Raw genomic sequence first — 26,690 nt, 5'->3', positions numbered from 1 at the left:
AAAAGAATTCGGGCGGTTAGTCCTTTGTTCTTTTGGAAAAGGGAGAAGAGAGACACAAAAAGAATTCATGCGGTTAGTCCTTGGCGAATTCTTTTTGGCAAAGGGAGAAGAGAATGAAAAGGATGAATAGCACAAGTTTTCAAGGTTTGGAAAACCAGAAAACTTTGGAAAGCTTTTGGCAAAAGGAAGAAGAAGAAGAAGTTCAAAAAGATTCAAAAGTTGTAAAGGATTGTATTGTAAAGGTTGTTCAAGATCATTGAGATGCAAATCAAAGCCTTGCTTTTATAGACTCTTCATGTCTGGTCAAGAGAACCATTAGAAGAGTTATGACTTTTAGAAAAACTTAAAACCAATTTGAAAAAGTCAAAAACCATTTGAAGACTTACATCTTTTGATTTGTTCAGAAACTATCACTGGTAATCGATTACCAAATCAGTGTAATCAATTACACAAAGCTTTTTTGTGAAAGAATGTGACTCTTCACATTTGAATTTGAATTTCAACATTCAAGCAAACTGTTAATCGATTACCAAAACATTGTAATCGATTACAACTTTTTGAAATCAATTGGAACGTTGTCAATTCAGTTGAAAACTTTTTTCAAAACCATTTTTCTACTGGTAATCGATTACAACAATCTGGTAATCGATTACCAGAGAGTAAAAACTCTTTGGTAAACAAGTTTTGAGAAAAATCCATGTGCTACTCAGTTTTTGAAAAAACTTTTTCATACTTATCTTGATTAAGTCTTCTCTTGATTATTGAATCTTGAGTCTTGAATCTTGATCTTGATTCTTGGAACTTGAATCTTGAAACTTGATTCTTGAAATCAAATTTCGTCTTGGACCTTGAAGTGTTCTTGAATCAATCTTGAACATCTTGAACTCATTCTTTGAGATCATCATCTTGTTATCATGAAGTGTTCTTGACCTTTGAGCTTTTTGTCATCACCTTTTTTATCATCAAAACTTCTTTGAATCAATCTTGATTCATCATGAAGCTTGCTTCTATAGAAGAAACAAAAGACAGAGGTCTATTGGTGGGTTGGTGTCCTCAAGAGCAAGTTTTGAAGCTCCCAACAGTGGCAGGGTTTTTGACTCACTGTGGTTGGAATTCCACGCTTGAAAGCATAACCAACGGGGTGCCTCTGATTTGTTGCCATGTCTTAAGGATTACAGAGATGGGTGAACAAGATCCTTGAACAAAATATTGAGTTTCTAAAGGATGTTACTTGTTCTAATCATGCATTGAAGGGTGAACTTGTTGAAGCTAACAAGGCAAAGAAAAGACTACTAGATAGGATTCTTGATCTAGAAGCTGATTATGATAAAGTAATTGGTGATGTCATTGAGAAGGATATGGCTTCTGAATTTTCTTTCCAACAGGTTTATTTTCTCGAACATCAAAACACAGAGTTAAAGAAAGTAAACTATTTGTTGGAAAATTCATCTTGCAGACCAAAGAATGACCTGGACCTAAAGGATTCGGAGTTAACCAGAATGCAGAACTTATGGGAGGTTGAGTTATCTAGAAAGGATGATGTAATAAAAGGACTGTTGTATGATCTGAGCTTACTACAGGAATCTGCATCAAACAATAAATACCAAAAAGATGAAGTTCAAAAAATTGTGGCTACAATGGAGGCATTACAAGTGGAGCTAGCTGTTAAATCAAGTGAACTTGCTGATGTTGTCGCAAACTGTCAATTGCTTGAAGCTCAGTTGCAGGACAAATGAGACATAATTAGAGCTCTTGAGTTGGATCTCTCAAAAGAACATGAGGCTCTAACGTTACAAGTCAGTGAAAATCAAGAACTTAGAACTCATATTGAAGGTGCCTTGGCAGCGAGAAAACTGGCTGACAATGAGCTAACAAAAAGAATGAAGATAACAGAGAGATTAGAAGATGAAATCCTGGAAATGAACAGTCTTTTTAGCCAAATGAATGATTCATTTTAAAATTTGAGTTGTGATCTGGATGATGTCACTAATGAGAGGGATCACCTTCAGGGTCAAGTAATTTGCCTCAAAAATAGGCTACAAAAAGCTAAAGCACAAGCTGAAGCTAATAAAGCAATGGCTCAAGAAGCCCAGAAGGTAATGCTTTTATCTATTAAAAATGTAGCATTTTTTCCTTCCATGACATTATTATTGAATAATCCATGACTCAACATGAAGAACTTTGTTATGTAGTATCTTCAACATAAGACACAAGGAGTTGTATCTTCACCAGTTCTAACTTGTCAACATATATTTTTTTTATTTTATTTTAATGTCAAATAACATAGAAAGCCATATCAATTTGGGATTTGAACCTTGTACAGTTTTTTGGAGAGATTCATGTGTCAAGGGAAGCAAAATATATAGTACAATTTAGTTAAACTGTGAGAATCAAAATTCTATAGAGAGATTCATGTGCCAAGGGAAGCAAAATATATAGTACGATGTAGCAGCACCAGCAATCCCTGCTTCCGGTGTATGTTTGTGATAACACTATGCTACCCTTAAGGGAGTTGCTATCATAGCAATTACATCAAAACATTCAAACAATGCAGCAGCAACAGCAATCAATGCATTGCAGTTCACACACCTAAACTAATATGAAAGATTCAAAAATTGAAGAAATGGGATACCTAAAAATTGGCCAAAAAACCAGAAAAAGCAAGGCAGACAATATATGGACCAACTTTCTGCTCAGACCCTGCCTAATCAATTTTCACTAACCCAATCAGTCACATCATAGCTAAGCACCAACACACAAATCAAAAGTGTACTAGTTAATTTTAGGTCACCAACTAAAATCAATTCATTTTATCTTATAAATATTTACAAACAAATTATCTGAACTTTGTACATAGATTCGGTTTTGGAAACTGTGTATGTGCATGCAAGCATCAAATAAACTAATAGCATGTTTGCTTTCTTCTATACTGCCACAGACCAATTGAAATCAACAACAACAAAATCGATTAATGCAGGTCCAATCATTGTGCTACCAATTATGTGCGAGGGTGAGAGAATTGTTATCTTAATTTAGTGTTGGAAAAAAGTTTCTGTGATATAATCTAAAAGTTTTTGCCACTTTCAGTTCCTCAGCTGGATGAAAAATAAACATGGTGGAAAACTAGACAACAGACTCCCATTGGTGAAGAGCATAAATGTTAGTGGTCACAAGTATGGGCTTGTTTATGCTGGCATTGGTTGGGTTATTTGGAGGACCAAGGATGACTTACCAGAAGACCTTGTCTTCCATATTAATTACCTTGGAGCTGACCAACCCACCTTCACCCTTAATTTCTCTAAAGGTGATTTGATTCATTACAAAGTATGTACATTTCTTGATCCTTGATTACATACCTTATCCTATAAGCCTAACTACAAATTTCATTGGCACCTATAGGTTCTAGTAAGATCATTGCCCAATATTATACTTAGTTACAAGATAGCAATGCCTACTTCAAATTCAAGTTAGGTTGCTATAAACAGGAAGGAAAAAGAAATATGAACATCCACTTAATAAATGAAATGACACTATGCACAAACCAAATGACTTAACATGCCAAAACTTGTGTAGGTGAGTACCTTATGAAGAGGCCAGCTAGCTTGTGACAACTAATAAGCCAGAATTGAAGAAATTTCTGCATATATAATTCAAGAAATTTTGTGTAAGCAGTGTATGTTGTGTGAATAAAGCTTCAAATAAGGTAATGAGGTTCACAATCAAGCTTCATATGGTTAACTACTTTAAATAAGGTAATAAGGTTCACAAATAATGGCCACTCATAATTCAACCTAGTTTTGATCACCAATGTGGGTGGAGCTACTGATGTTAATTCATTGTCCATCGAAGGGTCCAAAACTGGCTGGCAACCCATGTCAAGGAATTGGGGGCAAAATTGGCAGAGAAAATCATACCTGTGATGGCAGAACTGTGACAACCTTCAATGTGGCACTAGCCAATTCACAATTTAAAGTGAGGGCACCTGTCAGTTATGTGAGGGCGACCATGATCAACATAATCGCAGAAATTACTACCTAATACTATAATTTAAAGTGATTTCATGTAGTAGTGGTTTACGCAACATGACTACCTATGGAGTGTACTATTATCAGCAGTTTTTATTCTCTCTAGCTAGTTTCATTTATGGTCAATGCTATATATCAATAGTAGGCATCAAGATATTTATATTCGTGCTTCCTATTATACTAAAGCAAGCTTGCAAAAGTTGGGTCCCAAATTCGAATATACATACCCCTGAAACCCCAAATAAATCCATCCCCAGAAAGCAAGCTATAAACATGCACAAAATCTACAGGCTCAGCAACACAACCCTATCTAGCTAGCGCTAGCCCCTCTCATTGGGGCATTGTTTGCTACATTCAAAATCTACTGCCTCAGCAACACAATACGTGAGACAGAGTCGCATAAAGTACCTGAAACAGAGTCACAGAAAGTACCTAAAACAGAGTCGCCGAAATTCACGAAAGGTTGCAGAGATAGAGAGATACAATTGTGATGAGGAACCTTAGACGAAAAAGATGAGAGCGCGAGCAAAATAGGGCTCGCATTCTAATATTTCTAAATATGTAAGCCCATATAAAACCGATGTTAATCAAATGATGTTAACGTTAACATCGATTTTCTAGAAAAAAACCGATGTTAACTTATCATACATTAACATCAGTTTTCTGAAGAAGAAAAAATCGATGTTAATGAACTGAAGTTAACATCAGTTTTTAAAAAAACCGATGTTAACTAAGTAATGTTAACATCGGTTTTTCAAGAACCGATGTTAACTTCAATTCATTAACATCGGTTTTTCAAAAAATCGATGTTAACATATACATGTTATTTACAATTATATCACCACATTTATGTTCACATCGGTTTTGACAACAACCGATGTTAATCTGACGATGTTAAATGTATATTTTCTAGTAATGAATATCAAATCATGAGGATCACATCACCATCACAAACTTGTGCTTTTCAATGTCACTAATTCTTTTATAATTATTCTTTTAAAAAATAAATTGTTAGAGTCGGTTTGATCAATGTGTGATTCCACCTTCTTCTCTAAACATATTCCTCTCATTTATGAAAATCAAAATGGATGAATAAGTACGTATTTTGTTCGCCTAGAAAAAAAGAACAAAACCTCTAAATCAATTTCACATTATGAATCACTTCAATATTTGAAGAACACTAGGAATGAAAATTGTGTGGATTTGCTGGCAGTGTCCTGGTGAGGTTTGTGAATGTATGAATACATGAATTTTGATGATGCCAAAGAAGAATCAAACAAGGCCGCTTCAAAGGATTTTACAAAGATAGTGAAAATCTCAAGTGAGTTGCTTGAGTACTGGACGTAGGCACAGAATTTTTCGAACCAGTATAAAACTATGTTTGCATTCTCTCTTCCCTTATCTTATTTATTTTGTTGCAATCAATTGAGTCTTGCATGTTTAAAGAACATTATTAAATTGATTGTTGCTTCTTCTGCATTCTGAGTCTATCTCTTTTAGAAGGGGGTTAAAAGTTTGTTAGTGGAAAATTAATTCACCCCTTCATAAGTTATTGAGGCCACAAGGTCCAACAACTGGTATCAGAGTAGGATTCTTGTATAAAGTTTAAAAACTTCAAGAATACATATGGCCTCATCCAACTTTCCATTTCCTGAGGAAAATTCATCAATAGGCTCTTATGTTCAATGTGAGGGTTATCTTTATTGGAAAACCCAAATGCAGATCTTTATAGAAGCCATAGATTTAAAGATATGGGAAATCATTGAATTCGATTCCTTTATTCCTACAATGGTAGAGAGAAATGCAACTATATAAAAAAAACTAGAGAATAATGGAATGATGATGAAAGAAGAAAGAAGAAGATTCCTCTTTAGCCCCAAAATGATGAGTACGATCAACTTGGGCACATGAGATTTAATTGTCCTATGTTTAAAAGAAGAATGGAAAAATCCGACAAGAGGAATTTCAAAGAGAAGAAAGAAAAGAAAGGATACATCACTTGGGAAGATAATGTCATAAATTCTTCAAGTGATTCAGAGAATAAAATCATAAATCTGAGTATCATGTTGAAAGACTATGAAAACGGAGAAGAACAAAGTTGATACATTGATAGCAATTTCTCCAAACACATGGCATGCATAAAAGTTTATTCATATTTCTCCCCAAGATAAATGGATATGTGATTTATGAAGACAACAAACAAGGGCCACATTTCTCCCCAAGAAAAGTGAATCCCAAGAAAACTGAATATGCAATTTATGGAGACAACAAACAAAGGTCACTTGATCAACAAGCCCAACAAGTAATATCAAATGATATCAAAAGGTCACTTGTCTTTGATTGATTACTTTTGATAATTTTTGTCTATGATTGTTAACTTTTGATTGAGTTTTGATGCTTGTTTTCTGCTTAAATTTTTTATTGTCATTGATGATTATGATTGATAGTTATGTTGATTGTCTTTGATAATTGTTTTTAATTATGTTTTGATGATTGCTTTTGATTGTGTGTTTGATTGTATTTGATGATTGTCTTTAATAATTTTTTTAATTGTGTTTTGTTGACTGCTTTTGATTGATGTGTTATTGTACTTGTTTTTGCTTGATCAATATTGAATGATTGGTTTAATGTCTTTTGGTATCACTTGATTCTCATACATTACAACAAGTGGTAACATTTTTTTTCTCCTCTCTATTCATGATTTGTTTTTGATGTTGACATAGGGGGAGAGAAAGATAAAAGATAAAATAGTAAGGAAAAATTATCTATTCTTTATGAGACAATTTTTTTTATGTAAAAAAACATATGAAATATTCAATTGTCTCATATAAGTAATCATTGCAAAACCAAGGGGGAGTAAACTATATGCAAATAGATATTTTTTTTGTTGTTGCTCCTAACCTATAGGTAGTTGTCATCATAAAAAGTGGGAGAATGTAAATCATAAAGATTTTGATGATGTCAAAAAGATCAAGCCTTGGATAATGGTTGTCATCATAAAAAAGGGGGAGAATGTAAATCATGCAGGTTTCGATGATGTAAAAAAGAATTTGCTTGATAAAGGGGGAGAATGTAAATCATGCATATCTTGATGATGTCGAAATGAAATCACTTGATTGTCATCATCAAAAAGGGGGAGAATATGAATGTATGAATACATGAATTTTGATGATGTCAAAGAAGAATCAAACAAGGTCGCTTCAAAGGATTTTATAAAGATAGTGAAAATCTCAAGTGAGTTGCTTGAGTACTGGACGTAGGCACGGAATTTGTCGAACCAGTATAAAACTGTGTTTGCATTCTCTCTTCCCTTATCTTATTTATTTTGTTGCAATCAATTGTGTCTTGCATGTTTAAAGAACATTATTAAATTGATTGTTGCTTCTTCTGCATTCTGAGCCTATCTCTTTTAGAAGGGGGTTAAAAGTTTGTTAGTGAAAAATTAATTCACCCCTTCATAAGTTATTGAGGCCACAAGGTCCAACAAGGTTGAGTAAGGAAAACAGTTTCTCACAAAATTCAACTTCAACAATGATAATGTAAAGTTGTATTATACTATTATTTAATAATAGCCTATTATATATTGCAAACTTAATTGTTAAGTTGTATAATAAATATTTTAAAATTTTATATAAAACCATTTTTAATAAATTACCGGTATGTAAAAATCTTTATGCAGTAGTACATGGAAATTAATTTTTTCTATAATAAAGAGAGATATAAAATGTGGGACAAAATAAACGTTAACATACATAGAAATTTTAAAAAATGAATTATAAAAGATGTCATAAAAATAAAAAAATTACTTATATTATCCTTATAATTACATAAATTTATCTTCTAATTCCTATATTTTAAACCCATCATTTTTAATTTCTACACAAATACTTTTGAATCTTTTTAATCCTTGTATTGCCTGGAGGCTCTTCGCTATGCGAATGTATGGGGGAGGGATGTTGTACGAGACTATTTCCGGATTCGAACCCATGACCAACAAGTCACCAAGGCACAACTTTACCGCTGCACCAGGGCTCGCCCTCATAAAATAATAAGTACTAAAATATAAAATTTATATAATTATAGGAAGAAAAAGAATCTTAAAGTGCTTATATAAGAATTAATATGGATAATTTTTTAAGTATAAAAAGTAAAAGGTAAAGTTTAATTATAGAAATTAAATCATTATTTTTTTAAGAAAGTATTTTAAAAATAAAATTACTAGTCAGAGTTATTCAGGAACAAACAAACTAGTGAAACTATCAATCAAGCGATTTAATTCGTTGGTTAAGTAAGATAACTCATTGATTGAATAAAATATACTAGTATTGTAAACCTTGGAAAATGAGTCAATTATCATGTCTCAATTATTATGCAACTGCATTTTACATGTGTGGGTCAACTGTTGCACTGGTTCATAGGTAACCACAGGCTCAGCCTACAAAGCAAGGAATCTCCAGAAACCACACCAATCCAAAACTAATTAATTTCATCCAACCAATTAACACAACCATATTATATTCGCCGCGATATTACGGTATCAAAAGATTCCCATATCAACCAGAAACCTATTGCTTCTTTTTTTCAAAAAGAAAAAAAAAATTGGTCGCAAATTGTTAACAACCGTTGGGCTTTGTTTGAAGTCACATTATTACACATCTACCACTAATGGGATTACGCGACGATCCGAATGCAATCACTAAATCTTTCTGTACTGAATCAGAATATATATATATATATATATATATATATATATATATATATATATATATATATATATTATATTATCATGATATTATATGAAATTATGTTTGTTTCAAGCAATAATAATTTTTCATCGAAAACTTTAGGTGGACAAAATTAATATTTTTTTTCAATATGATTTATTTTATATCGAAGAGTTAACTAAAATTTAAATCTTAGATTACTCAGTAAATAACAAAAGTCATTATTATTTATATCAATCATTATTATTAATATATAAACACATAATTTTTTAATCGGTTCTAATATATATATATATATATATATATATATATATATATATATATATATATATATATAAACGAATCTCTATCCCCTTCTCGTTCCTTCTATGCAATGAAATAATAATGGGGTGGCACCTGAAGTGTGAAATTTGTTAAATTTTTCTTGGTTTTGTTCTTACTTGTGACTTGGTTAACTGAAGATGGAAGTGAGTTTGGATTTGAGTTTGGCCTTTGTCCCTAGAAGAACCGTTTGTGAGATTCTTGGCGATATTGCTAAGAGCAAAGATGGGTCTCGGAGAATGGCCACAATTGAGGACTTAGTGAAAAGGTTGGAAGATGAGAAGAAGAAGATTGAAGCATTCAAACGTGAGCTTCCTCTTTGCATGATCCTTGTAAACGATGGTTGGTTAACTACTATTTTTTTTTCATTTTTTTTTATTTTAGAGTTTTGAAATTCAACATTTTGATGACCAAAGGAATCTAGTTCGGTTGGTTAAAACAACATGTGAGTGTTATAAATCTCTTTATATCATGTTTAAATCGATAAACAAATATTTTAACATTTTGATGTAATCATTGAGGATATTATGGTTCTGTTGATGATTAATATGTTTTTGGCCGGGAATCTGCATGCAGCTATTAGTAAATTGAAAGAAGAGATAAAGGGGGGTGTGAGAATGAAAGATGAAGCCGTGGTTGAAGAGTTGATGAAACTTATGAAAACCAATTCTGAAGCAAATGGGTCTTTGATGATTGTGGGGAACGAAAGCAGTGACACGAAGAATTGGATGAACTCTGTTCAGCTATGGAACGTTGAAACCAAACAGGTAAATTTAAAGAATAGATTTTTTTTTTGGTAGAAATTAGTATATATATAGTCTTTAATCACTAGGTGTATATGGTCTCGGTCAATCATCACAATCATCACGTGACATAATCGAGATTTTCTATTTATTAAAAAAAATTAATAATACTTAATTATATATCATGTGAAGTTGAAATTATAGTTGGTCATGAAACATGTATTAATTGTTTGGGTTGAAGAAATTTTTTTTAGCATTTTCTATAGAATTAAGACCTAAGGTTTTTTTTTTCTTATAATGATAGAGGAATGAAGAGGGTGATCTATTTGTGCCCAGCAATCCAATTGAACAAAAAAACGACACCAACAAGAGTGTCTCAAAGACAGTGATGAAGGACAACAAGAAAATGTCACAGGTTCCTAGTCTTGGGTTGATGAGTCCTGCAGTGTTGGAATTGAATCATAGAAAAACAGAAAGTGGTTATGGACATGGTTCGTCCATGATTATTACAAGCTCGGTTGAAATTAAGGGTCATCATCAATCACAACAACCTCAGCAGAATCCGAGGAAACAAAGGCGATGCTGGTCACCAGATCTTCATCGGCGATTTGTTGATGCGCTTCAACAATTAGGGGGCCCACAAGGTAGATTAGAGTTAGCATTTATAAACATAATTAAGAGGGATAAGTGAATGATTCCCTTCTTTTGCAAATTAGTGTGGCTCCCAAATTCTTGACATTATCTGCATAATCAACGGTGGATGAATTTTTCTTTTTTCTTTATACTTTTTTCTTTGTTTTGATTTCAGATTCTTCCATCTAGAATTGGAAAAAGTGGGGTCTTATTTCTAATTGGTTTGTTTGCTGCAGTGGCCACTCCAAAGCAGATTAGAGAACTGATGCAGGTGGTAGGCCTCACAAATGATGAAGTGAAAAGCCATTTGCAAGTGAGTGTTTATTTATGTTTGGATAAACTTCACCTAAAATTTTATTGGAAAAGAAAATAAGAAAAAGGTAAAATGAATTTAGTTTTTTTATTTCCAGTTAAAATCAACTTATATATATTACTAAGTCAGTACAACTCAGATTCATCATCTTCAATAAAGTCTTAAATTTAAATTTTATAAATTAAAAAAAGTTATAAAAAATTAGTTAGTCAGATTTTTCCATAATATTTTTATGATACACAAAGAAGATTTATTAAATAAGAACTAGGTCCAACATAAGGTGCGTCAAAACCAAGCAAAAACAGAATTACAAAAGATGCATTAGTGCTGGAAAAAAAAAAAAAACAAAATATGTATTAGTTAAAAGCAATTGGTTATTAAAAAAAATCACAAAAAAAGAGTTAAAAGCAATTGGAGATTTCACCTAGCTTAATAGTATAAGGTTATCACCCAAACCATTTTATCAAAACAGAAAAGAGACCCACATACCATCTAATTTGTTACACACAATCTCTCTTCCTAGCACAATATCAGTTCTGCCATGTTATCACAGAGAAAGATCCTGGCTTCTGATGCTTAGCCCCCTCCAACCACCCACTATTTTTAGCCTCTAGCATATTGTCCAAACAGCGAAGCCTTATATATATATATATATATATATATATATATATATATATATATATATATATATATATATATATATATATATGAACTGACCATCTCTCAACCACTTCGTTTAATTGGAGAGATCAACGATTTCAACACCCCTTATATGCGCTAAATTTCTGCATATTGCATAGATCCCCTTCTCATAGTATCACTATTGCCATTTGTTGTAAAAAAATATTTTAACAAGAGATTAATTATTAATCAATATAATAAATATTTTGTACCAATAATATAATTAAAAAAATATTCAACTTATATACTTTAATATTTATAGGACTCTAGAGTGTAACTTCTTGGAGAGGGTCCTAATTATCAACCCTTTTATTTGTTAACATTTTTTTCATCCATTATTAATTTTCTCAATTACTCATGCAAACTTGTGGTTTGTTCAGAAGTACAGGCTTCATTTTAAAAGACCTCAAGGTTCTTCAATTGGCCATGCTAACAGTGGCTTATGCAAGATGGCACAAGATAAATGTGGAGACGATAAATCTGGCTCTCCACAAGGTCCACTCTTCCTAGGAGGGTCTGGAAAAGGTCTTTCAAGCTCTGGACGCAATAGCATGGACACAGAAGGAGATGAGGAATCAGATTGCCGCAATTGGAAAGGTGGGATTCATCACCAATTGCAACCAGAAAGTGACGTTTTGTGAGCTTTTACAGTTTTCAGATACATGAGAATTAAACATATATAATGAATATTCAAAATTTGGAGAAATTATTTGGTAATTTAAAATTATTACTTTTTCATTATTTTGACTAATAATTATATGATACGTGAATAATTAAAGATATTTTTAGTAATTACTTGATAAGGATTAATTGTATTATTCCTTAATTTAAAAGAATTTTAATCAATTTAAAATAAAATTATTTATATGTTATATAATTATCAGTTGAAATATGATTAATGATTTCTCCAAAATTTGATAGCACAAAAATAATAGATCTAACACATAGAAGGGATCCAATCCAATTGATGTTAGAATTGTACGAGAGACTTCTAGAGAAAGCGGCGGAGAATTTTTACAGCGTTTCAAAATTGTCTGCCCCATGCTTTTAAGAGGTTTTTGTTGGTAGGTGTAATTTTAATTCAATAAAGAATTAAGATAATCATTCCCTCACATTTTGTCTACTTAGTATCCATTAAGGGATAGTTTAATTATGTAGAAAAAAATGAAAGAGAATTGAGAAACAAATATTTAAATTAAGGTATAGAGAAAGAAGTATGGAATCCAAACTATTTTTTAAAAAATTCACTGTTAAACAGTAAATCCTTCTCTTGAACCAACTAAACACTAAAAGATATGGTTAATTACAAATATAAATATAGTTAATTTTATTTTATCAGTAGTTAAAAATAAATTAACACAAATATAATTAATATATAGGTAAGAGAGTTACATAGCTAGGAGAGTTATGATGCTATCATAATATTTGAACTTAAATGTATTTTTTGTTCTCGTAAATAGATTTTTTTTTGTTTTTATCCTCGTAAATTATGTTCATTTTACATTTTTTTTCTTGTCGCCACTATCCGTTACAAAAATGATGGCATAACCATGTTATGTTAGTATTGAGTGTATCATGTTATCATTAATTTACAAGAATTAAAACAAAATTTCATATTTGCAAAAAAAAATATTTGGTCTCGAATTATATATTAAAATAAAACCTCAAATGAAATATTAAAATTTGTGTATTTAAGAAGGTGACACACTTATCATCAACATGCTTTTCTAAATTCCTACCATAAAAAATAACTTATTGTCATCATCATTATTGCAATCACCACCATTATTGCAGCCACCACCATTGTCACTTTTGTTATTGCCATCTCCATAGTCATCATCACTATCACTATCGTTGCGACATAAACCACTATTGCTACTGTTACTACTAGCAACACCATTGTTTTAGCTACTGACATCACAACTACCATTGTCATCATCGTTGTCTTCACTACCACTGTTGTCACCACAACGATTGCTTGAAGGTGGTGAAGGGTGTGAGAGGCAATGAAGTGTACAACTTGAAGGAATATAGAACAGACAACAAGGATAAGGAAAAAAGTTTGAAGGCATAGAGAGTGAAGATCGGGAGATGTGGATAAATTAATATTTAAGTGTTTATTTTATTTTAAAATGTAATTTAAAACTTAAATATTTTTTTATCCCTGCAAATATGTCATTTTTGTTTTAGTTTCTATAAATTATATTTATTTTGAATTTCATTCTTATAAATGATTGATGATGTGATACCCCATGTTGGCGTGGAATGGTGATGTCATCAAGTGAAGACATGGCATGATCACATCATCAATTTGTTTGTCATGTCATCATTTTTTTAAACAAAGACTAACGTCAGGAATGAAAAACAAAACAATCATGATTTGTAAAGACTTAGATAAAAAAAACATGCAATGATGAAAAACAAAAAAGAGCTAAACAGTAGGGACGAAAAAATATATTTTAGACTAATATTTAATTATGATTAGCTTTGTTTACAAGTGGTCAATAATATTATGAGATTATTGATTATCACATGTGGTTAACGGATGAAAATACGATTAATTTTGCATCACAAGTGATTAATAATATTATGAGGTTATTGATTGTCACAAATGAATTACTATATATGTAAAATATGTTTAACTTTATTTCACAAGTGGTTAAAAGTAAAAGAATGTGGTTGTATTAATCATGACATGTCATTAATAGTGTCACAAGGTTATTAAAATGTCTAATAATAATTAACTTTATCTAACAAGTTATTAATAATATTATGAAGTCATTGAAATCCTTAATAAGAGTTAATCACATCTGAAATAAAATTAATCATAATTACATACGAGATTAACCACATTTGTTGAATGGACGGTGGGTGTCTGTTGTCGGATGTATGAATATCACATATATTAAATAATATAATTAAACTAGCTTATAAGCTACTAAAATACCTTAAATGCACTCTAAATGTCTAACTTAACTCCCTTTCAAACTTCCAATCACACATGTATACATGCATTTACATATTTATAGAAGCATTGATGAGTAATAACTTAAGTTTATAGTATAGAAGCTATAACAATCTAATTGTTAGTAGTAAAACAACGACCAGCTAGCCCACGTGCCGACACCTCTGTTATTTTTCAATTTAATATTAGTACCGCTTCCGAAAACCCGCATTGTGCTTCCTTTGCTTCTTCGTTCCATCATTTCCCAGCTTAATTGATATTTCAATTTGAATTTTGAAAGACCAACCTATGTTTGACTAGGTTCCATACCTGTGAGGTCACGTCGCCGAGCTATGTTGATTGTGCACGCTATATCAAAAATGCTAGAAAACCCAAGCTATGTCTAACTAGTTTTCATTTGTTATGTTTCCATTTCAACCATGTGAGTAGCTTCTGATTGATTTTCTTCCACCTTATTTCTTCATTCCATTTGCATGTTCCACAACCTAACCGCGATCCTATAGTTTCATTCTCCGTTGTATAGAGGTTGTTCACATGTGTCATTGAAGAAGCTCACGTTACTTGGTAAGGGTTTTTGTATGTATTATCTCATGCTCTATTTTATTGATTGATTAATGGCATTTTATGTATTGTTAACAACCTTATTTTTTTAGTTTATGTCTATTATCTATGTTACCGCGCTTCTATTTGCAGTAACCTCTACACTCTGACAAGGCTTATCTTCATCTCTCTGTTTTGGTTCACACTTCACTCTCTTACTCTGTTAAAAAGTTCATTTTTTTTTACTTTCTATCTTGAGTTTATCGGTTATTTGTTTAGTTCATGTTTACTATTCTACCATGGTTTCTCTTTATGGATATGCTTTGTGTACTTCAGTTCCTAATTTCATTGTTTATCCTTTTTTGGTACATTAAAAAGTTCCTTTGTTTTTACTTTGTATGTTGAGTTTATAGATTATTTATTTACTCATGTTTTAATGTTTATCTATGTAATAGTTCATCATGACACGTAAGCTCGACTCCATTATGGATATTACATATGAAAATGAGACTAGGAGAATTTGTGTACATGTGATTAATTAATATGTGGAATATTCGAAGGGCTCCAAGGTTTAACATCGAAATGATCTTGATGGATGAGAATGTATAATATAGATTATTTAGGTTTATTGTCAAATAATTGCCAACTTATATCACATTTTTTTATATTTGCATAGGCTCATAAGATTGTTGCAAAAATTAAAAATGTTGATCCTTAAAAGTGGAACGATGTTGTTAAAAATTTTGAATTTGAAAACAATAATGAACAGTTTAGGCCAACAAAGCATGCCTTTAAATTGAACTTTGTCAATGCCACAAAAATAAAAGAGCAGGATTTTCCAATGATACCAGAAATGGTGTATGATTTTACACTATTTGATGATGTTCTTGCTGGTAGTGTCAATCCTAACTACTTAATAGGTATGTTTATTACTTATTTCTTATTAAGTCCATCCATTGTATTCAAAAGTAAATAAAAATTGATATTGGGCAGATGTTATCCGGGAGTTAGTTGATGTATTCCAATGGAGCTTAGATGGAAAACCCAAAAAGGTGGTGTTCACCATGAAGGATAAGTGGTGAGATATTTTTTATCATTCTTATTTTAGTCTTTAATAGAAATATTTATAATTATCTATATAATTGACTATAGTTATGTTTTGTTTTTTAATAGTGGCACCATTGTCAGTTGTACTCTATGGGAGGATTTTGCATTCCTGCTGAAAGATTATTTGGACAAACATGAAAATGAATCAGTTATACTTCTGCTTCATTTGGCAAAAATTAAGGAAGCATAAGGTTATTATTTCCTGAATAACAACCTTAATTCCATTTTCGGTTTATGTACATAAATTATAGATTATATCGTGCTTGCCTTAATAATCATAATACATATGTAGGGGCTTATGCAATGTCCATTCAAAACTCAATGTATTTTTCTAGAGTGTTTATCAATGAAGATCAGAAGGACATTGAAGATTATAAAAAAGGGTACTGATTATGAATCAGACTTCTTTCTTCAATAAAATGCATGAGTTTAGTACAAATACATTTTTTATTATAGTTTAAAATGAAGTTATCTCTATTGCAGATTAGATTTGAGTCAGCTAAGCCTTGTGACTTGCAATCAAAGGTTGAGTCAAATCTATTATTCTTCCCAAATTACTTCAGAGGATAAATTTCTTTACAATACTCAAGTGAAATCATTGAGTGAACTTTGTGAGTTGAAAAAGGTACATGTTGTATTTGCTCTATATTTTATTATTTATTTGCCAGGATTGATTTTTAGTACTCATTACATTTCACTATTAAGAATGGTGTATAAAAACGGGGATGTTAAAAGTTTTAAATATTTGTCTGCTAGGAATGTGTTTGTGTAACTGTTGCCACAATAAGCAAGTTCTTAGTTTCCAATTGTTGGATATATGAGGGTTGTCCAAAATGTAACAAGTAAGTGGATTGTGAGAAATTTCCATACACCTGTCAAGGTTGTGGAAATGAAAGTGCAACAATTGTGCCTAAGTTCTTTTTTTAAACCTTATGTTTCTTATGTTACATAGGTTATGTATATGTCTCCAATTAATGTGTGATTAAATCATTTATAACTTAAGTCATCTTATATTATATAAGTTTTGGTTAGAAGTGATAGTTTCCCAACCCAATGAAACTGCTAACTTTACTTTATGGGATCATGAGTGTAATGCACTCATTAAAGAAAGTGCAAGTGAGATTAAACAACACATGATTGATCGGGTCTAATTGGAAAATCATATGGTGCTTATTTTAATAATCATTGCTTTAAATAATCATCATAGTCAGCTTGTGGTTTTTATTTATTTAAATTTGATGATTGAGATTACAAGAAGGTGAATTTGATCCAAAGGACATTCCGGAGGCTATTGATAGGATATTAGGGAAAAAAATTAGCTTTTAGATTTAAGGCTATGCTAAACAATACCCAGTATTTTGTGTCACAAACATCAGAGGATGAAGATCTAATTATGTTATTATTGAAGAGACTTCTTACAAATGAGGTCAATATAATTAAAAATATTGATGGTTTGTAATGTGACCACGTTGAAAATAATTGAATTTTTTTTTGTTTTTTAATTATAGCTTCCTGGAATTGAGCTTGAAATGTCATATTCATCTGTGAAGAAGAGTGATTATATAGTTTATACTATAAGTTTTGGTGTAATCTATGTTTATCAATGTTGAACTTACACAAGGTAACATATGTTGTATTTATATATTGCCACAACAACAATCCTTATCAGCCAATGGAGAATTCAATCCTAAATCATCTAAGTTAAGGACTCCTACGAAGAGAGAATTACTAGTCTCTGAATCTCAGCCGAAACCAGTACCATTTGAAGACCTGTCATCAATTCAATTATCATGTTCCAAATTATCCAATCATATCAAGTCTGAGTAAAATAACTGCTTGTGATAATGTACCTCTCTTGAAATTAGGCCTTAAGCAATTGTTCCACTTAAGGCTCCATCTCTTATCACACCTATGCAAACCTGCCAATAATTAGACTCAGCCAACTGAGCTGAGCACCAAAAACATTGAGAAAGAGTGATAGTAAGTAACAATGGGTGTTTAATTAGTTCATAGAGCTTCTAACTTTTGAAACCAAAAAAATTGATAATATGCACATAACACAAGTTGAAGGACCCAAAGGAAGAGATTGTGGAAAGCATAACATAAAATGAAAGGAATCCATTGCACTTACCAACAACTACTTACTGCTGCTGGAAACCTTTCTTCCTAAAATAAAAAAAAAATCAAGAAACTTTGACATTAGAATCACAAAAGTGAAAATGAAAAGAAAAAAAAAAGATGGATGAGAATCACCACATTTCCACATCTTGTTGTTGTTGGACAAAACCTTTTTGATTTCTCATATGAAAAACATCAAGAAATCCATTAAACAAAATAAGGGAAATTAAAAACAAATATGAAATACCTGTAATAATAAGAAAGGTGAAAATGACAAAAAGGATGAGAAAACAGACTTACCAATGATACCAATGCAGTGGTGAAGGAACTCACTGTTCAGCGGCAGTGGCAATGAAGGAGGTTACTCAGTGGAGACAGTGGTGAAGGAAGTCGCTGTTGAACGGCAGCGACAGTGTTTGGTCCACCAACTTACTCATTGGTGAAGGTGATTTTGGGGAAGGAGGACAAATTGGGGTCATGGTACAACCACAAGAGAATGATAGTTGTTGGTTTTCATTTTTTTTACGAAAATTGTGTCCATGCTCAATAAAAATACAGAAGAAAATAGAGGAAGAGGATCAAGGAGTGGAAAGGGAAAGGTGAAGAAGAATATTGGGAAGAAGATGCGAGAAAGGAAACCCATGCAGAAGTTGGGTAGCTCGGCGACGTGATCTAATAGGTCTGGATGTGCAGAGCTAGGTACCATAATGAGTGGTTTTTCAAATTGAAATTTAAATTCTACCTCATATCTCTGGATGTGCACGAGGAAGAGGAAGGATTATGGAAGAATTTGAAATTCAAATTCAAATTTGAAATGTGGAAATCTAAGAGCAAGAGGAAGAGTTTTAGAAGAAAGAAGACCAAAAAGGTGAAGTGTTAAACCAAAAATCATTGTGAATCTAAAAGTTGATTATTTTATTGTCAAAAATTTGCAGAACCAACACATGCACAAATTGGTCGTTCTTTTACTACTAAAGATTAGATGTAATATCATTAAAATAGAAACAATCAAAACTCATACAATAGTTAATATCCTTTTTGTGTATTGCAAACACAGATGAACAAAGACATATCATTAATTTAATCATCAATGTTATCAATAGATAGACTGGTGGAATGTTTTTCCTGTATGGATATGGAGGTATTGGGAAGACCTTTATGTGGAAGACATTAGCCTCTGCATTACATTCAAAAGGTGATATTGTTTTAACTATTGCCTCAAGTGGTATAGCCTCATTGTTATTACCCAATGGGAGAAATGCACATTTGAAATTTGCTATTCCTATGCCTACATTAGACAACTCCACATGTAATATCCACCAAGGTACATAACAGATTGAACTGTTAAAGGCAACCAAGTTGATTATATGGGATAAGGCTCCTATGGCTCATAAGTATTGTTTTGAAGCATTAGATAAAACACTGAATGACATCATGGGTATGCTAATTTCGACAGTGTTCCATTTGATGGAAAAGTTGTTGTATTTGGAGGCTATTTTAGGAAAATTATTCCCGTCATACCTAGAGGAAGTAGATCAAACATAGTGCATGCCACTATAAATGCTTTGTATCTATGGGACTATTGCACAGTTTTAAAGCTGACGAAAAAATTGTGTTTGCACCCCAACTCAACAATGAGAAATGCACAAGAAATAAAAACATTTTCTCAGTGGTTGATAGATGTTGGTGATGGGAAACTAGGCAAAGGTGATGATGAGTTATCTGAGATAGAAATTCCATCTGAATTTCTAATTACAAATTCACTGATCCTATTGAAGCGATTGTCAACCATACATACCCAGATATCCAACAGATGTATAAGGATGAGGACTTTCTCAAGTCTAGAGCTATACTAGCTTCAACAAATGAGATCATAGACCAAATTAATGAGTATGTATTAAACATCATCCTAGGTGAAGAGAGAGAATATTTCATCTGTGATTCAATTGACATGACAGATGTTGTAGTAAGTGAATGTTATGAAGTTGTTACACCAGAGTTTCTACATTCATTAAAGACACGAGGAATACCAAACCATAAAATTAGGCTGAAAATAGACACATCTATTATGTTGATTCAGAATTTGGATCAAGCAGAAGGCCTATGCCACGGGATAAGGCTAATTGTCTCTAGAATGACCAATCATGTTATTGAAGCACAAATAATTTATGGAGGAAATATAGGAAGTTTGGTTTATATTCCACGAATGTCATTATCACCATCTCAATCTCCTTGGCTTTTCAATATGACTAGAAGACAATTCCCATTTATAGTGTCATATGCCATGACAATCAATAAATCTCAAGGACAATCTCTTGAATCTATTGGATTATATCTTCCTCAACCAGTTTTCAGTCATGGTCAGCTTTATGTCGCATTCTTAAGAGTTCAAAGCAAGAATGGATTGAAAATCCTTATTCGTGATAAAAAAGGAAAACCACAAAATATAACAACCAACGTGGTTTACAAGGAAGTACTTCAAAATCTGTAGTATGTCCTAAAACTTGCTATATAATTAATCAAGACATTAAAACGTATTCATAATCATCATATACCTTTTCAGTGCAAGGTTGTTAACTGCAATGTATTTTGTAACAACATCATGACATCAACTTTTTGTAGAGTTGAGTACAACACGATAACGTTAACACTTTTTTGGAGAGGTCAGCATAACACAACTAACATGATCTGCAAGCCAGGTGCTTCCAATATAGTTCTCTGTGTTTCTTATTTGTCTAAAGATGGGCCATTAATTATCTTTGTTCCGCCTAAGCTTCTAACATGTGTTCTTCAGGTATGGTTTATTTACTTGGTTTCTGTTTAAGATTACAAACATTAGTTACTAACTGCGTACGATCTTGTATTGACAGTCTAAAGGTTTGGTGTTACTCATTGAATAAAAACAATAGGGTTGTATGACTAATTGAATTCAAATGATATTTTGATGCATCAGTGCTTATCAACTAGTGCTGAAAATGGTCGACTTTTATCAGCTACACTGATCAAAGATATGAAGATTGAATGATGATGATGAAGCGTTGTTGAAAACTTTTTTTTGAATTATGGATTCTAATGTATACTTCATCAATGTTTAGCATTGGTTTGTTAAGCAGATGTGTTGTAAGTCAAACTTGGTTTGAATTTGTATTAATTGTTGACTTGTAGTTAAATGGTATGACAGTGTAATGGTACATCTTTTAATTTTGAATCATAATAATCAACTTTTTAGGTTATACTATTATCTTCAAGGTATCATCAATGTAAAATAGTTGATATTTTGGAAATGTCAAGTTTCATGTACATAGTGAATGAGCATGCCTATACCTCTACTGCCTATTTGATGACAATTTCTGCTAACAAATCAATACCTTTTGAAGGCAATAAGAACTACAAAATTGAATGATTTTTTTAAAAAATGTGTATGATATAATTGCATGTAGAGTGTCAAATGCTTGACCAGTTGATAATCATATTAAACGCATAAGAAACAATTGACACAAAGACTATAATTTCCATACATTCAACCTCACCTCAAGCCATATTTTTTTCTATAACTTCTTGAAATTATTTGCAATTTCTCTTTTTAAATAACAAAGCCTTCAATTAACCAGTTTTTAAAATAGTCAAAAACATATTAATTACATACTAAACAAATATATTCAAGGGTTTTTTTATTACACAAACCTATTTCTAATTTGCTCAAACCCACATTTTCTTCCTGCATCAGCCAGTACTTAGTAGCGCACCTAATAGGCCTTACCAATTACTTTGTGCATATTATACAATAGCATCAAAAAGATTTAAAATTAATTTGAGTATTAAGCTAATAATGTCAAAGTGCCATATGAAAGTCCTGCATGGGCCAAAACTTATTTTCAAATTAATGTCAACAAATTATTTTTATACAGATTTAAATAATGCGCAATAAACAAAAAATCACTATTGACCCATACAGAATACAAATCCATAATGATTTTATGGATTCTTGATCTGAATCAGATTCTTGATCTGGTAAGAATGTTCATACTACTACAATGTAGTTTATGATTTTCGATTATCTCTAAGAGACCCAACATCATATTAGACTTAAGATTCTCTGCATTCACGGTGTTCCGTTAACAAAGTATTTTTTTTTCGATAATCAAAAGACTGTGGAACAAAAACACAGAGACTTGTTCATTTCGGTTGAATTTATGAAAAGTGCATTACAAGTGGCCAACATTAGATTACGAGTGGCTAACACTCCTCTTTTCATAAATTTCTTCATTGTGTCATTACAAAAAATATATTTGTCGGAAAACCATTTCTATTTACCCATTTGATTTATATAAACATTGTCTTTCTCATTGATATATCATGTATTGTGCCATGTATTGTTATCACATTGGTTTGTTTATGTACTCCTTTGTTTCTCATTGATATACCATGTAGTCTATTCTGAAAGAAAATTTTTCAAGTTAATATTTCAACTTTCTTCTGCTACCTTTCAAAATTGTGTTTCCAGCAAATAATTTGTTCTGCACTTTTATCAATATCGCTACCCTTATGTATTGCTTGGTTGTTCTGTTTCAATTAATAATATGCATAATGTTAGGCACATTGAAGATGAAAAATAGGTGTGTCATGTACATGGTTATGTGAGGCTGTGTATGAAGTGGCTTTCATCATTCCACAAGATTATTATGTCAGATTTGTAATAGTATTGTGTACTAATATTAGTTACATATTATTCTTCTTATATGATTATTTATGTATCAACATTTATTGATACCCACTTTTTAATTCTATATGGGGTTTATAATTAATGAATGAAGACCAGAAAAATTCTTATGAAATGGCCAAGATAATGTTGTAGATAAGTAGAACACTAGAGATGTTCACCACCGTTAATGCCAAGGATCAGGTCAACAATATATTTTGATATTATTGTCATTTTTGTTTTCATTTAACATGTCATTTTTCAATTATTTTTCACAACTCACCAACCAATTTTTCTCATTCTAATATTACACCTATTTCAAATTTAGACTTACGGTAAAGTTAGTAGGTCGTTTGTCATAAGGTGGAAGGATCAACTTGAACGTTACTGGTATTTGATAGACAAAAATGAGAATATATATGCATATTGTTGTGTACAACAAAGATTTGGTCAATCCAACCATTGTGTTAGGATGGACAACACTTAGGAACTTTTATGGACTCAACGGAGATCATCAAGTCATGTTAACCCATTATGGCTAGAGTGTATTGCCGTTGACCATATTCAAAACTAGTACTGATCCAAACTTTTTCCAAAATGACACTCATTATATCATAAAGAACCGAGTTCAGTCACTTTCAAGGTGCTGCTGAATCAATATAAGTCACTTACAACAGCTTGGTAAGTTACTTAGCAATATACTTAAGGAGTTCAAAAGCAGCTTTATTTGTCAATGTTTTAAATTCTTCCATTTCTCATATTAAGTTATTGTAAATTTTAGGATGTTCCAAGTAGTATGTATTATTTTATGAAAGAAAAAAGGTTCATTGACTTGGTTTTGGAAGATGGTTCGAAATGCCGCATTGTTTACAATGACTGGAGAAAGACAAAAAAAATTGGCTATGGATGGAGAGTTTTTTCATAATCACAAAGTTTGTAAAGTGGCATGGAAAAAATTATCTTTGAATTTCCTGATCCAGCAGTCAATTATGTTTTTATTTTGGTTATGTTTATAAATTGAGTACAATGTAATCGTGCCATATGTCAATTTTTGTAAATAGGCAACTTCTATTGTGGTCGGAATTTTCCTACAAACAATGTTTCTAAATATGAATACTTTGTGAGTTGATAGTTTATTATATAATATTTGTTTTATTTTGCTTGACCTTCAAATCAATTTGAACGTGTTTATCATAAACTTTTTTAGCTTATATTCATTTTTGTTTTCATTTAGTTAGTTCCCAATTGAATACATGATAATATTGTCCAATGTTATAATTATATGCCGACAACTATGCTGTAAATATAATTTTCTGGCTTACCCGCATGTACCCACGGGTACTTAACTAGTTAGTATTTAATAAATGTGAAAAGTCATATCTGAAGTATATAACCAAACATTCCACTTACATGGGCTTTTTCTATATCCAATTACCTATTTCCCTTTCTTGCTAAGTATACTCCTATTTGTTTTTTTTATGCTATGACCCTTTATATCAATAACATTGATATATAATCATTATTCTGCAATATACTTTCTGGAACAATGTTTTATTTTTAACATTCATTCCATAAAGTATATTTTGGACTATTTTGCGTTTTGAAAACTACTTTTAAGAATGCTAATAAAAATTCAAGCATAATATTATGAAAGAGTGGAGGAGTGTGTTGTTGTGCTAGAAAGGTGAGTGTGTGAGGGAGGGTGAAGGTTTGAAAGATGTTATTTAAGTAATTTAACTTTAAAAAAAGGAAAATGGGAGTGTACATAGAAACTTAGGAGAGTGGATATAGTAAAACCCACATACATGTGTAGAAAAGTAATTGGGCCACTGGGCATCCTGGCTCCCCCTTTTCCATCTACCTTTACTATATCCACTCTCCATTTTTGCTAACTACACCCTCATTTTATTTTTCTATTTTTTTTATTATTATATACCTTACAATGTTTTGTTTTTAACATTCCAAAAAGTCGTATACGGAATATTAAAAAAATGTATTTCAAAGAATATTTTTCTAAACATTACAGAAAATACTTTATGAAATACTATTTTGTGTTTTAGAAAGTATTTCCCAAAATGGTTAGAATAACATTTGGAAAAATTCAAACATATGAGTAATTGAAGTGGTGGAGAAAACATCTAATTGATATAAGTTTTTCTGAAAGTTATATATGTTTAAGTTTTTTGTGAAAACTGATTTTGGGTGTGAAATATATAAAATATATATTTTTTAAATCTAAAATTGATTTTTGCATAATATAATAAGATAAAAAAAATGTTTTTTCTTACTCACTTTTAAATATTATTTTTAAACAATTTTTTTTTCTTGGTACAGTAAGAAGATAAGACAAGACAAGAAACTAAACAATCAAAATACAATCTCTCCTCAGAGGCAGCAGACGCCATACGAGGAGAGTCCCACTGAAAAACTGTTGCATTGCATCTGTTGTTGATAACTCGAGGCCCACCCTGCAAGAGAGTCAGCAACAGTATTCTATTCATTTCTTTTAAATTAATTAGATAAATTTTAGTCTTAAATTTTGATTTTTGTATGTTACTGATTTTTTAGTTTTGATTGATCTAAGTTTTTGTTTTAATTTTAATCTTTGTAAGTTGGAGTTTTTTTAGTTTTGATTTCTTAAAATTTTTATTTTTATTTTTAGTTATTGTAAGTTTATATTTTTTAAATTTAGTTTCTTTAAGATTTTAATGTTTTTATTGATAATATTTTGTATTTAGAGGGATTAAAATTGAAAAAAATACAAAGGACTAAAAAATGATGATTTAAATATGTTTTTCTTTCTTGTAAGTTAGTACTTTTTATTTTTATTTCCTGTCAATTCATCTTTTTTCATTTAATCATTATAAATTGATGCTTTTTCAATTTAGATTTCTGTAAGACTATAATTTTTATTTATAATCCCTATAACTTTGTGCTTATATGGATAAAAACTGAAAAAATATAAACTTAAATAAACTAATAATAAGTAAAATATCTTACATAAATCAAAATTAAAAAGACACATATCACTAAAATTATAAAAATAAACTTACAAAGATCAAAAATGGAAAAAGCGCTATCGACAAAAACATATTTAAGCAAAAAATGAATAAAATATTTTACAGAAATTAAAAATAAAAAACACAAACCAATATAGACTAAAATTTAAAAAATAAACTTAAAAGGATCAAAAAGAAAAAAAAAACGCTAAACTTACAGTAAAAAAATGTTTTAAGACTAATTTTTAAAAATAATTACCAGTAAACTATTCTACTCTATATATCAAGTCATAAGTATTGCTGCAATTTAAACCTTTATTTGTACGCGTAAGTATATCACTTTTAAAATTAATTATTAGAAAAGGGTTTTGTGAAAATTGAGAAAAAAACCCACTCCATTTTAAATTTTAAACAAACTAGAAACAATTTCTTATTTTTAAGGAAATACTTTCATTAATCAATTTTAACTCACAAAACCATGTGAATATTAGAAAATATGATTTTATCTTTATTTAATTAAATTTAACTGAATTCAATTGACTTTCTGATGCTGCCCTCAGTCGATTTTTGTCATTTCCACACATTATAAGCAACCATTTATTTTATTTTTACAAACATTGTAAGCAATCTATTTGATTTTATCCTCATTTAGCTAGTCTTTTTGTTCGACTAAAACTAACAAATAATTAGTCACTAGGACAATCTTATCCTCATTCGGCTAACACTAAAAGTAACAAATTTCCTATTAATCAGCACCAATTCCGCTTATTGAAAGTTGATTTCCACTGATTATGGACAAATTCAACATGACTCAAAATCAAG

The 26,690-nt window shown here is 31.0% G+C and overlaps 1 protein-coding gene across 3 annotated transcripts; it reads left to right on the top strand.

The window, feature by feature from the left end:
• Positions 1 to 9,094: 9,094 nt before the first annotated feature.
• LOC100794220 (transcription factor HHO5) lies at positions 9,095 to 13,656 on the top strand. Of its 3 annotated transcripts, none has more exons than XM_003551005.4 (6): positions 9,095 to 9,376; positions 9,647 to 9,837; positions 10,118 to 10,457; positions 10,683 to 10,759; positions 11,821 to 12,037; positions 13,235 to 13,656. In XM_003551005.4, exons 1-6 carry the CDS (start codon positions 9,211 to 9,213, stop codon positions 13,303 to 13,305), a joined length of 1,062 nt encoding a protein of 353 aa, XP_003551053.2. In that variant the 5' UTR covers positions 9,095 to 9,210; the 3' UTR covers positions 13,306 to 13,656. The 3 variants fall into 3 exon arrangements, with proteins under 3 accessions (XP_003551053.2, XP_040866920.1, XP_006601003.1); XM_041010986.1 differs by having other exon boundaries at positions 9,095 to 9,412; XM_006600940.3 differs by lacking the exon at positions 13,235 to 13,656 and having other exon boundaries at positions 9,095 to 9,412; positions 11,821 to 12,164.
• Positions 13,657 to 26,690: the final 13,034 nt, after the last annotated feature.

This window comes from Glycine max, chromosome 17, assembly GCF_000004515.6.
Source record: "Glycine max cultivar Williams 82 chromosome 17, Glycine_max_v4.0, whole genome shotgun sequence".
In the NCBI taxonomy this organism is placed as follows: Eukaryota; Viridiplantae; Streptophyta; class Magnoliopsida; order Fabales; family Fabaceae; genus Glycine; species Glycine max.
The sequence above is the reverse complement of the archived record's forward strand: the minus strand, read 5'-3'. Positions and strand labels throughout refer to the sequence as shown.